This window comes from Bolinopsis microptera, chromosome 2, assembly GCF_026151205.1.
Source record: "Bolinopsis microptera isolate Bmic1 chromosome 2, MBARI_Bmic_1.0, whole genome shotgun sequence".
Classification (NCBI taxonomy): domain Eukaryota; kingdom Metazoa; phylum Ctenophora; class Tentaculata; order Lobata; family Bolinopsidae; genus Bolinopsis; species Bolinopsis microptera.
The window spans coordinates 20439097-20452747 of NC_087073.1; the positions used below are offsets into that span (position 1 = coordinate 20439097).

At 39.6% G+C, this 13651-nt stretch overlaps 1 protein-coding gene and 1 long non-coding RNA gene across 2 annotated transcripts; both read right to left on the minus strand.

The window, feature by feature from the left end:
* Positions 1-105: 105 nt before the first annotated feature.
* On the minus strand, positions 106-10010 carry LOC134826261 (cytosolic 10-formyltetrahydrofolate dehydrogenase-like). Its single transcript, XM_063838577.1, has 10 exons — positions 9718-10010; positions 9402-9586; positions 6937-7023; positions 6523-6605; positions 5704-5855; positions 5226-5535; positions 3114-3343; positions 2861-2965; positions 2461-2703; positions 106-1651 (listed from the first exon to the last, which is right to left on the minus strand). The coding sequence occupies exons 1-10, from the start codon at positions 9830-9832 to the stop codon at positions 342-344; spliced, it is 2820 nt and encodes a 939-aa protein (XP_063694647.1). The 5' UTR covers positions 9833-10010; the 3' UTR covers positions 106-341.
* Positions 10011-11684: 1674 nt separating this feature from the next.
* On the minus strand, positions 11685-13611 carry LOC134811683 (uncharacterized). Its single transcript, XR_010159840.1, has 3 exons — positions 13485-13611; positions 12574-12790; positions 11685-12466 (listed from the first exon to the last, which is right to left on the minus strand). It is a non-coding gene; the product is annotated as an uncharacterized LOC134811683 (long non-coding RNA).
* Between the last annotated feature and the right edge of the window lie 40 nt (positions 13612-13651).

Genomic DNA, 13651 nt, shown 5'->3' on the forward strand with positions numbered 1-13651 from the left:
TTACTACGCCAGTAATCATGGTGCAAAATTATTGGCGTTAGGCGTGGTCAGTTTTCAGCACGAAAGTTTTAAATGAAATAAGAACATACAAAGTAAACGAATCTATTTTTGAATGTGGTATAACGAGATTAATAATATATAAATCGTTCTGCAATAAATTAGCCTTAACACTTAAACCACTCAACTGAAGAAGCTTCAGCTTACTTTCTACGTATAAAAACACTGAATAACTAAAAATAATTTGATGGTTACCCACAACAACAGTTCGTCGACAATCATACAAAATGAATAATAAGTTTATCTAATCAATAACTACGACTATGAAGTTTAAGTCAATAAGATCAGTACTCCATAGTGATGACCTTCGTCTTCATGTACTCATCCAATGCATCTCGTCCCAGATCCTTGCCGAATCCTGACTGCTTGAACCCTCCGAAAGGTGCAGCTACATCCGTCTTATTGTAGGTGTTGATGAACACCGTTCCACAATTAAGTCCTTCGCTCACTCTCAGTGCTTTCTTGATGTCGTTGGTGAAGACTCCGGAAGCAAGCCCGAACTCAGTGGCATTAGCTCTACGCAGGACTCCCTCCATATCACCATCTTCAAATGGTGAGATTATCATGATCGGACCGAATGACTCCTCGTGGGCAGCAAAGTTATCATCAGTAACATCAGTAAGAACGGTAGGCTCCATAAACAGACCAGGTCTGTCCACCTGCTTTCCACCATATGCTAGAGTAGCACCCTCCTCAACAGAACGGTCCACGAAGTCCAGCAGGGACTGGAAATGTTTGCGGTGGTTCTGGGGCCCGTGCGCTGTGGACCGGTCCAGAGGGTCTCCTATCTTCATCTTCTTACACTCCTCAATAGCTCGAGCTACAAACTCGTCATGTATGCTCTTCTCCACAAACAGTCGACCTGCAGCAATACAGTTCTCTCCTTTGTTGAAGAAAACCGATCCCATACCGTTTCTCACGGCTGAGGACATGTCACAATCAGCGAAGATTATCAGAGGTGATTTACCGCCAAGTTCGAGTGAGCACTTCTTAAGGTTGCTCTTAGCACAGGACTCCATGACTGTTACTCCGATACCAGTAGATCCAGTGAACCCAACCTTCCTGATATCAGGATGGTCCAGGATGGCTTGTCCACACCTGGACCCAGATCCGGGCAACACAGACACGGTGCCAGGAGGGAAGCCAGCTTTAGCGGTCAACTCCGCCCACTTTAGAGCGGTTAGCGGGGTCACGTTAGCAGGCTTAATAACAACAGTGTTACCGGCAGCCAGTGCAGCTCCCATCTTCCAGGCTAACATCATCAGAGGGTAGTTCCAGGGTACGATCAGTCCAACAGGTCCAATGGGTTCCTTCTTGGTGATACACAGGTTCCTGTTGGGAGTAGCGTGGTTTATTGGAACTGTGTCCCCGAGGATCTTATCACACCACCCGGCGTAGTACCGGAAGGTAGCGATGGACATGCCGATGTGGGTTTTTAGCGCCAGGGTGTAGACAGCCCCACTGTCGATAGTCTCCAGAGTAGCCAGCTCCTCAGCGTGTGCCTCCATCAGGTCAGCTAGTTTGTAGAGTAGGGCTCCACGGTCTCTAGCGTTCATCTTTCCCCATTCTCCTTCGTAAAACTGATACTTTGCTCCTGAAATTTTGGGGATGTTACTAGTTATCTTTTACTGAAGTCGGTTGTAAACATGGTTAAATTTCCACAACACCAAATCATATTACAGTGCAGGTCATTAACGAACCTGAACTGTATTTGCAGGGGTTAGTAGTTTACAATTTCTATGGAATTTGAGAACAGTGCAGATTCCGGTGATACCAGACACCTATCTAAAAACCTCAAATCTATGCCACGTTGTTGCGGAGTATGTACGTGGTCACCATGATTATTAATAACTAAATAAACCAGGTTATTGTATTTATTCAAATTGCCCTGATGTTAACATTGCTCAGATCGTATGACAAAAATGAATCACCGTTACATTAATAACATACAAATTTCAAGGGAATTTATTATCGTATGCTATGAATATTAGTGGTGTATATATTAGCCGTGTAACAACAAGGAGCCTCAGCCTAAGGAGTTTTACATAGCTTGCTAGTCTATTGCTCGCTTCTCTCACGAATATACCAGAAGTGGAAAGGGCAACACGCCGAGGGAATGGCGCGCCAGATAAAAGGAGATAAGACTAAGTCAAAGTATTTAAAATTATAACATAATTTGTGCTATTTTAGGATCATTAATTCAATACAGCTAGTATCTCTACTAGCGATATTAATAGTAAAATATATGGAATCTAATTTCGGGCCGAGTATATGCCGGCATATAACTTGGATTTCCTTAAACTTTAAAGTTATACTTAAAAGTATCTCAGAGCCTTCACAATAAACTGATACGAGTAAAATGTAATTAGGGCTTTAAATAACATCACAAATATTAGCTATTACCTTCCACAGCGAGATCTACATCCTCTTTCAGTGCCTCGTGAACACTACAAATAACAGATTCATCAGTTGGGTTGATAGTTGTAAACGTTCTCCCCTCCAGTGCATCCACGAACTGTCCGTTAATGAAGAGTTTGTAAGGTATCTTGAGGTCCATGTTGTTGATCCTTAGCTCCACAGCAGGTACGTCTATCTCTGCAGCTCCACCTCCCCCACGTGACTTGAGCACCAGCATCTGCACGAAATCTGGAGAGGAGGGACGTTAGAGTGATAAAATTGACATTTGAAAAATTACTAATGAGCCATAGTTAGAGAATTAGTAATTACGACTCTATATTTGGATTGATTGAACTCGTGATGCAGATGTCAGATGTTTTTATTTCCTACTAAGACGGTTTCTTACCAGAGAACTTGGTGTTCATGTAGACATCATCGTTCTCAATAGCTAGTCCGTCACATTTCTCTTTAATCTCTTCAATAAGTCTCACTACGTCCATACTTCCAGCTCCTGAAATTTACATTTTTAACGAGTGATATCGTACAAGTTACAAATGCTACAAATTAATAAATTTAATAAATATCAAAAACTTGACTATTAAAAGCACTATTAAAAGATAATCCGATAGTTAACTAACACTAAAAAACAACAAACTCACCAGCTTTGAAGAAGTCGACCTCATCCTCAACCACAGTGTTAAGAATACTAGCCCACACATCAGCTATAGCCGCCTTCATGGCCTCTTCCTCAGGACTCAACTCTAAGACCACCACGTTATCCAGCTCGGCACTGCCGAACTTGCTGGCGTTCACTGTTCTACCATCCTCCAGCTGTACCTGACTCACTACTACCTTCCTGCCGTCACTACCAAACAACCATAGTCCGTACCTGTGGGTGAACATCGGTTGAAGGAATGTTTTTAATGCTGTACACAGTAAAATGGTAATAAAAAATAAAGAGCCTAATTTCTTGTTAGGAGAAGGGCAGAGGCCGGGATGACTTAAGAATAAGTTTTATCGGTTATCTTTTATTAGTATTATATTACTTAACTAGTGTAACCCGGCCTTCGGCCGGAATTTCACTGCCGCAGTTAAAAAGGGTAGGAGTCAATCATTTACCCATTGAGTCAAAATCTGCATTAGGTGAGCAATTCTATTCGGGGTGCCCTCAAGTATCCAATGGTATCTTAAACAATAGTATCTTAAACAATAATCAATAGACCTTAACACCACAACTGCTTATCATATTTGTAAACATGCATTACATTGTCGTATTAAATTATGAACTCTCTGTACAGTCCAAACAGATCGCTATGAGCTCTCCCTCCCATAATAATTTTATAGTACATGGTCAGCGGGAATGAAGAAAATGTGAGCCATTTTATGCAACATTTGTGGTACAAAACCATTAATTAAACCACTTACCACCGATCTATCCTCATGTATAACTCTAGTTGCTGGGGAATGCCTAAATCCTACTGAGACAAACTAGATGCATGTCACCGTAACCACTTCAGAAAGATCATGAATGTCAGCTGGCCAGTGGCCACGCAGTATGATGTCCAAAGATACCCTATACAAACAGAGTAACTCTACCCCTATGTCTGAGCGTGCTGAGTTATCTAGGTGGAAGATGCTAGGACACATACTGAGGAGCGATGAAAGATCACCAGCTCAAGCTGCGCTGTGCTTTGCTGTCGAGATGTGTAGTGAAGTTGGTAGACTCGGGGCTCACAGACGTAACCTCCTACACCACCTGAAGGTTGACCTCTGGAAGCGTTTCATCTTGCTGGAGTCGTATGATGATATTCTTCATTTGAGAGAACTTGCTAGTAACCGTGGTTATTGGAGTAAATTGTTCGACTTTATACTTGAGTACAAGTCAATTTGACTTTTGGGACATATAATCTTACAAAGGATCACGTTTAGGTTCTAAATTATTTTAGGATTGTTGACATTTGTAAGATTGACATGTTTGATAATAACCACCGACCGATTTAAAAACCCTTTACCATTTGGCTTCGTCAGAGTTGAAGAACTATCAGCTCGAATTCAAAAGGCCTCTTGGGCATTCTATCAGCTTAGCAGTATATGGTACAGTCGCAGCATTAAGACTCCAACTAAAATCAGGATTTACAAAGCGGCTGTGCTCACTATACTGCTTTATGGAAGTGAGGTATGGAATACCACACAGACGCAGATGAAAAGATTTGAGGTGTTCCATCATAGATGTCTGAGGAGAATCCTGAAAATCAAATGGTTTTATTATGTATCTAATGCTGATGTACTTAAGCGGGCTAACATCGCCCCTGTTGATACTTTCGTACGAGCAGCTAGACTCCGATGGTTTGGCCATGTGGTGAGGATGCCAGAAGAAAGAATACCCAACTATCTTCTGCACTGGATCCCAAAGCATGGTAAAAGGTCAAGAGGTAGACCTCGGAAAAACTGGTTGTCATGTGTCCGGGAGGATGCAGCAATCTTCACAGGTGTCGATAACATCACGATAAAAGATGCAGAACAACAAGCTACAGACAGGGTTCACTGGAGAGGTCTAATACACCGGAGAAAGGAGTTACTATGTGGTGCAGGCCACTCCAACGACTAGGAGGAGACCTTTTCAAGTAAGTAGAGTTTTCTCGGCACTATACCGAAAAAACCAACCCCGTAACTTTAACTCTTACCGGTTTTTTGATTAAGCCGCTCGGAAATTACACACGCACACACACACAGAAAACACACAGAATCATGCTTTACAAGCAGTCACAAACCTGTTAACAACAGCGTTCTTCTCACATCCTTTAACAGGGAACTCAGTACCCACGACAGGTTTGTTACAATCTATAAACTTGCAGCCGTACAGATTAATCTTCTGACCGTCCACTTCAGCCCAGGCTCCGGGAATCTTGTCGTTTCCTCGGATAAAGTTGTGGAGAGATAGCGCGTCCATGCCGAAGTCTACCTCGGCTAGAGACTTCTTTCTCCAGATGGGATCGTAGGTGGCACCCCACTCAGTCTGGGTGATCTTGGGTGCTTTTTTGTTTGCTATCAGACGCACAGCTTCCCCCATCGATTTTACTCCTGAATGAGTCAAAGTGTTTTAGAATGCAGATTGTAGATAGTGCTGAATGTTACTCAATAAGAGATTTAAGAGAGACCTAGCCAAGATATCATTCACAGTACTCGGATTAGGGGTAGTTTTGGTAACAAATTTAGGAATGTAGAAGTTCAGTAATTAAAACAAGTAACCTTCAGGATAGAGAAATCTGTTGTAGAAGGTATCAACAGTGTCATTTAGATCAATAGTAGTTTCCTTTTGTAGGAGTATGGGTCCGGTATCTAATCCTTCATCCGCGTAGAAAATAGTGAAACCTCCTGTCCTATCACCGCTCATCAGCGACCTGAAGCACAGTACAAGTTTACAATTATATGCTATTCATTTATGTGAATAATGTTATATTTATGTGCATAATATGTATTCTGGATGTATTAGCAACTCATTAAATATTTGCATGTACACCAGCGTCAGGAGCTCAACACATTTGTCAAGCATGGACATAGTGCACAATGTGTCCAGAGACAAAACAACTTTAGCTGGAACACTGCCAACAATTCATGGCTCAAGAATGGTCAACTTGCATACTATATTGTACATATTGTAGCCTCTGTGTGGGACTAAAAAAGTAACTGTTAAGTGTCAAGTGTAGAGTGTAGAGTGACCTTCGTGAAATAGATCCATAAGTTTCTATCCCACTCTCACTAGTCACCTTAAGGGTCCGGGACTCTAGGGCGTAAGACTCTAGGGCGTGAGACTTTAGGGCGGCGCCCTAACCCTAACCATCACCCTAACCCTAACCCTAACCCTTATCCTAACCCTAACCCTAACCCAAACCCAAACCCTAACCCTAACCCTAACCCTAAGACCCTAGAGTCTTACGCCCTAGAGTCTTACGCCCTAGAGTCCGGACCCCAGGTATTATTATCTGTAAGGTAGATGTAAGGTAGATGTGGTAGATGTAAGGTAGATGTTATAAATATGTATTTAAGGTTTGTGTCGGTTATTCTCACCAGTTGATGGCTGAAGCACCTCTATGAGCTGGTAAGATAGAAGGATGATACACAATAGAACCGTGCTGAGGCTTGTCTATCACCTGAGGAGTGAGATGATTACATAATTACATAATTACGTAATCACTTTCTAATTAGATAATAGGAAGTACTAGTTTTACTTTGTTCTGGAGTGTTCAGACTTCAGACGTTAAGCATTTGAATAGGAAGTTAAAGTTGCAAATTAAACTTGGAGACGAACAAAATATGCTGAGATTCTTACACTGTGCAAACTATGTGATGTTAAATTTGACATATTATGTAATCGTATACATATCTGGATTATGGTTAAATATTCATCAGACCATTTGTTTAAAACCTACACTCACATCTGCACCGCAACGGGTTACTTCGTAGAATTGAATTATCACTTACCTCCATGGGTATAAACTGCGAACAGAAGGGCATGACATTCAGCTCGGCTCCCAGAGAGTTGTATTTCTCAAACACTTCAGGTAATACCTGAATAGTGGGGAGTGTCAAGTTAATTATTACACTCAGTGAGTGTTAAGTAAATTATTACACTCAGGGAATGTTAAGTAAATTATTACACTCAGGGAGTGTTAAGTAAATTATTACACTCAGTGTCAGGTTAGGTATCGTTAGTCTAGTCAGTGTTCACTGTAAGATGTGACTATAATACTAATCATGCAACATTCGTTCTAGTTAAGTGGGATAAGGTTTAAACAAGTTTACAAGTTTTGCAAGTTTCAGTTTAGTAAACAAGTTTTGTAAAAATAGATCTATACTACAAAATGGATCTATATTACAATCTATATTATATAATATTAATATAATTAAACATAATATGTTATGAATTACTAAGAGGAAACGACATTCTTTTCGCAGGCAGGAGAATCGTGAATAGTATAAATATACAGAAAAAACTGGTTTATGTAGTAAGATGCCGGCGTCACGCACGCCGGCGGCGTGCAGTTAGAAGATCTCCGCACTGCAATGTGCGATCGAGAAGTTTGGAGGAAGATAGTGAACGGGATTTCGATTTCAATTCAAATCCGACAAAAGGTTATAATGATCCTGCTATAATCCCGCCATATTTGGGTTTAGTGCTATTTGAAACGAACTGAATTTCAAGAAAGAAAAAAAACATCCATAACTTTAATACAAAAAAAGATTAGGACTCAAAACCGCTGAACTTAAATATTGGACAGCCTACAGAAGAATTAGAAAGCATTGATACGAATTACGACATCAACATGATCACAAACTTTTCCAGAACTGTGACTCAGTTGTGTAAGTCAATCTCATTCTTCAGGCAAAATTCTGATCATTATTTTGTATTCTCCAGTCTGATGGTCAACTGCTGTAACGTTGTTTGGCAGTGAATCCTGACAGTTTTTAAAAGTTGCTTAGTTGAGTTTTATTAGTTTTATATGTGCAAATTTTAGTTTGTATAATGTCGGTCGATTTTGAATAAGAATTTTGTATCAATTATATAACATGAATTAAAATGTATTTGAAAAGTTCGAATAACAACTGCAATATTTGTCTAATAGACAGGGTAGGGTGATTAAATCATCACTTCACAGCTCATACAATAGCAGATCATGTCTAGTTCCATATCCAGTGTTGCTAGACAAAGTGGCAATGAATTCTTTCGAAGCGCCGCAGCTGGTGTTGCTCCTGTTCTCCGCATTGAAAGATACCAGAAGGCTCTTAATTGCTATCACAAAGCTCTGGATGGTGCAGTAAACGAGGAGGAGCGAAGTTCAGCATATAAAAACTTAGCTGTGACCACACACTCCATTGCAATCTTCTTTTCAAATAAACATGACATGTTTCAGAGTCTGTTTTATTTCAAAGATTGTTTAAACAACGGTAATCTAGCTATTTCTACTGGAAGAGGTATTATGCCAGAAGATTGGATTGAGGATATTTTGGAGAAACTAAACGATGCTTCCTCCGATACCTTTAACTTTATCATGACGTTTCCAAATCGACATCAAAGAATTAAGGTATTGGAACGGTTTTCCTCGGTAACAATTTCTAGAAATCAACGGGTGAAATTGCTAAAACAGCTATCTAAGGATTATATTCAGATGGCTGATGATGCTCTTGAAGCAGATAATTACGAAGAAAGCTTTCGAGCCTTAAAAGGAGTGTGCACTCCTTTTAGAAAATTAGAAGAATTCGCTTCAGGCAGTATACGTGATGATGTTTTGCAGGACTTCATCAACAGAATGATGAGAAAGGGATTTTGGATAATATCCGAGTGTCAAAAGAAGCGGGAAGTGAGGGAGCAGAGAGAATTACAAGTTACTAGACAGGATCATCTGGATGAATTAAAGCCAAAATTAACTGGCCTTAGTCGAAAAATGGATATTTCCATCCAGAAAATGTTGGTTTGGCTCTACACTGAGTACCCTCCATATCACAGTGCCAAAAAGTTTGATGTAGACATAGAATTGATCACCAAAGCCTCAGGTGATTCTCTGAAGAAACTTCTAACAAAAGCAATTGTTGATTATCATCCAGACAAGATCGATACCCGAGCTCACGGAATGGAATATAAAGTGTGGTGCGAGGAAATAGTTAAGGATCTCACCAGAAAGTATGATAGGATGAAGAGAACTTAACTTATAGTTTCTATAAGTTTAGACTGTGTTCATATGGTTTCATAGAATCTGTCTAATCAATAGATTGTAGGGTAAACATTTGTGTGGGCGTTGCTTCGATTTGCCAGTCTGCTTACTACTGTAATACAGCTTCAATTTATATGTCATTTATTAAAACTATACTTCCATATTTTGCTTTATCTACTCGAATGATAACAATTTCGAATTAAAAACTGGTAATTCAGAAGTAATTTATGTCTATACCTGGAATTTTCCATCGACCTTTTTCCTCCATCTAGGAAACTTGAACACTGGGACATTATCTGCCTCAGCAGCTGCAGCTAGAGGGTCTGATTTACCGTTGGCATCAGGGATTGTGAAAACTCCGACCACATCGTGTCCCTGCGTTCTGAGCAGATTGTACACATCCACCCCGAATACAGACTGGCCTGATTAGGAGGAAGATCAGTTGATTATGAAGCAAAAAGTTAATCTCCCGTAACTTGACTAACGTGTTTAAAGTTCACAAATAACACATACAATAAAGAAAACGACAAGTATAGCTTTAAAATGTACGGACCGATGATAGCTATCTTCATTTGTCTTTCAACAAGCGGGTACACACAAACGGGCGAGGGAACAGAAGAAAGTAAACGGCTTCCGCTAGCGGAGATAAGGCGACGAAATGCAAACATTGATGGGCGAGAAACTACAAGCTATACAGTCCTGTGATAGTAAGATTGTATATGTGGTAGTTAGATAGTCACTTTTCCTAAAACATGCTTGATAAGCTTGCTTTAACCTGTTAAATATATCGATCGAAGAGCAAATGAGGCCTGGAACATTTTGCGGAGGAATTGCGATACGGAGTACTGGTTGAAATATTGCGCGGCTCTTTCCCCAGAAAGATTTCAAAATTACAGAACTTTTTATGATTGAATATTGTCAAAAGTATAATATAAGATTTTAGATTATTTAAAACTTTAACATGAACTATTTAATTTATTTTTATATCAAAACTTATTGTGATTTTATTAAAATTTATGCTTATGATTTTATCAAAACTTATGATTAATTTAATTTTTTGCGCCAATTTACGCCGCGCGCAAAGCTGATCGTCTACTCCATAATATGAAATATTATAAAATCGAGCGCTAAATGAACTGTTATCCAGAATTGTTATCATATAACTGTATGCCTGCATACATTTGTAATTATGATGCTATCTACACTGACTTGTTCTAGTGTGATTATACCGGAATAAGTAAGACTTACAAAATTGACCCTCTTCTTGAAAGTTCCTCTTATGTCTCTCTAGGTAAATTCTGACGACCTTCCGTAAAATATGCGTGAAAAAATGATTCCTAATATATAATAAATTATGAAATTTTGTGGTGCATTTGTAACGGTGAGATGCTTTTGAAATCAAATGCATGTTGGATTCTTGATTGTTCTTTTTTTTCACTTTATGATATTGTGGTTTGTTTTGTTTTATTCGTTCCAATTGCAATGAGTGGGTTGATCAGATATGTGGACAACTGCTTCAGTATAATTGAGGGTGACGAAAACACGGTATTGTTGCTGTTCAGATACACCAACTCCTTCAACAGCGACACACAATTAAAAAAATGAACACCCAAAAGAATGCATTGTATTCCTAGACCTCTACATCTGAATGAATAGTGAATATGATGGACAAGATTCGAGGTTTCTCCCTATCTATTTAACCTACCAGTCATGACATATTCCTAAATTATATATATTCTCCCTCGTAAAACAATTCTAAAGTCTATAAAAAGGGCTATCAACAACAAGCCCACACCTGCACTGCAAGACATTAGCATTACACGAATAGCAGCTACAATACTAAAAATTGTTTCCCTTATACTGAACTTTTAAATAAACTTACTCCACATGACAAGCAGGATGTACCTCAAACAAATTTAAAATCGCATACTTATCATTGCCCTACATCAACAAACATACGTGTAGAAAAGTCTACTATACCCCAATCAAACACAATTTTAGTAGAGGCTCTTACGGGCAAATATCGCGCTTCTTTGCTCGAGCCCTGGGACTTCTTTTAGGGTTCTTATATGATAGAATGGAGTGTACTGAACACTCTGACGGTATCGGGAACATTCTAGAGCCTTCAGAAGCTGTGTTGTGAGCACTTTACTGCCAAAACTTCGGACATCTACAGACACCGGAATATCGACTAAAATTTTTTTCTGAGTTGTTCCCCAAATTTCTCTTAGGTTGCTTAAGCCCTAGAAAGTGTCAGATCGTCTAAATATTGCTCCATTCCGGTGTTAGAGACCTCGAAAATTTCGACCTCGTAGAACGTGTTGCGCGTCGTATGTAGTGTTTACAATGGAAAAAGTTTACTTAAATCTGATTCGGTTGCGGCGCGTGACGTATCTAGCACGATATTTGCTCGAAAGCGCGTCACTGCGCCAGAAACCTCGTGGTACCGTAACACTGTAGAAATAGATCATCACAAGAGACACAATAAACGTATCATCACTATGCAAAGTTAATGTTAAAATGATACAATAGCCCTGCTTTAACAGATTAATCCACATAAACACTATATTTCTACAGTCCGATCAGTAAATCGAACATGTTTTTGAAGATAAATCTTCTGATAGAATTCGTTTCTACATTGAAAGATTTCTTTTCTAATCTCCTTTAAGAGTGCTGTCTTTGTTAAAGTGTTATCATCTCTATCCGCATCTATTGTTGCGGCAAGATTAGATACGATTCTGCTGTCGAAACAAACTCGTCTTACCGACATTGTCTTTCTGAAAACTGATGTGATCAGATTAAACATTGCTGGAGTTTGCAGCGTTCTCAGATAAATTAGACGTCACATAGTCATTGTACTTAAGCTTCAGGTCAGACACGAGGTACAGTTCTGGTAAAACATTCTCCTGCTCCAGTTAAAAGGTCCGTATCAATACCTGCACTCATTAATGCAGCATTGGTGTTGTCGTGCGTGGACACGTTTCTTTCCATTTTAAAACCTGCCTTAGAGACAGGTTTTAAACTTACAGCTTCAGATAATTTACCCTTCAATTGTTTCACCCTCGAGTTGCTGTACCTCGAACGACATGTTTTGTGATATCTACCTAGCTTGCTATAGAGATATTTTCCGAGACTCTCAGGGTTAAGAACAGGGCACTTGTTCATGTGCGAATCAGGATTAACATCGATGTTGCACAGATCCTGACGATTTCTGTAGATGTCCACAGATAGTATGTTGCGAAATCGACGAAGAAACTATTATCTTTTCCTTGAATCAGACTATCCTTTTTCGTTTCTAACGTCTAGGGGAATTCGTATTGTTAAAGAAGAATAACCTCTCATACTCTTAAAATTAAATCGAGATAATATGTATAATAATTATATTTGCGAGCAAAAGTTTCACACAAACCTGTTCAACCTGGCATATGAAACACAAGTCTCAGTCAATTTCAAACAAATCAACATCTGGTCCACTTGATTTGGAACTAAATGAAGAAAGTCTCCACATTTTCTTAGTTCTATTCGAGGAGGGTGACAGAGGCGGGACTTTTTCCACTTGGATGGCAATAGCTTCTTCAATCTTCATCACAAGAGGATTCGTCAATTTCAGAAACAGCACTGTACACCTGCAAATATATTATTACTTCCCACATTTATATCAACAGTATCATATCACATAAGTTTGAGATCGTACAAGTGTTATATCATTTTAAAAGTTTGCAAATCCGATAGAAATGGATTAAAAATTACTACTGATCGCTGTCTATTTACCTTTGAATAATAATGTTTTTCAGGATGTGGCCGGGACATGATTTCAGGCCTGACCGGGACCGGGATACAAAATGTGACTTGACCGGGACCGGGACCGGGACCGGGACCGGGATAGCTCAAAATTGCCAATCCCGGTACCGGGATTCCCGGTACCGGGAATTCCGGTCGATTACTGGTTAATTCATGATCATAATTTATTACTCAAACTTGTTAAGCAATTTTAAACATTGTTGTATTTGGCTCAGAGGATGTTTAAAGATGAAATTCACAATGAATGAAAGGAAAAACTTAGAATCACAGTGAATGAAATTATGTAAAAGATCCCGGTCAAAATCCCGGCAAATTTGAGTGATTGCCCGGGACCAGGACCGGGACCAGGACCAAGAATCCCGAATCAACCGGGACCGGGACTGGGACCGGGATCATAAATAAATAAATCAGCATTTGACCGGGACCGGGATAGCTCAAAATTGCCAATCCCGGTACCGGGAATCCCGGTCACCTCCTGATGTTTTTAAATGTTAGTAAAACAGGAGGAAACCACTCAACCTGTTATAGTTGTCTTTTACATAGTTAAGACGCTGAATACACAAAAAAAGAGGTTTGCTTTGGTGAGCACAACCCAGGATTGATCTTCTGCAGCAGGGCGAGGAATTCTCTAGACTGTTTTGTAATTCGTTCACTTTCAGAGCGGAAGAAAACTGTGTCATCAAAAT

Coding starts and splice junctions, on each gene's coding strand:
- LOC134826261 (XM_063838577.1), bottom strand. CDS start 9,832: ATGTTTGCATTTCGTCGCCTTATCTCCGCTAGCGGAAGCCGTTTACTT. Junction 7,024..9,401: donor AGGTCGATGGAAAATTCCAG/GTATAGACATAA, acceptor CCCACTATTCAG/GTATTACCTGAAGTGTTTGA. Junction 1,652..2,460: donor TGTAGATCTCGCTGTGGAAG/GTAATAGCTAAT, acceptor CCAAAATTTCAG/GAGCAAAGTATCAGTTTTAC.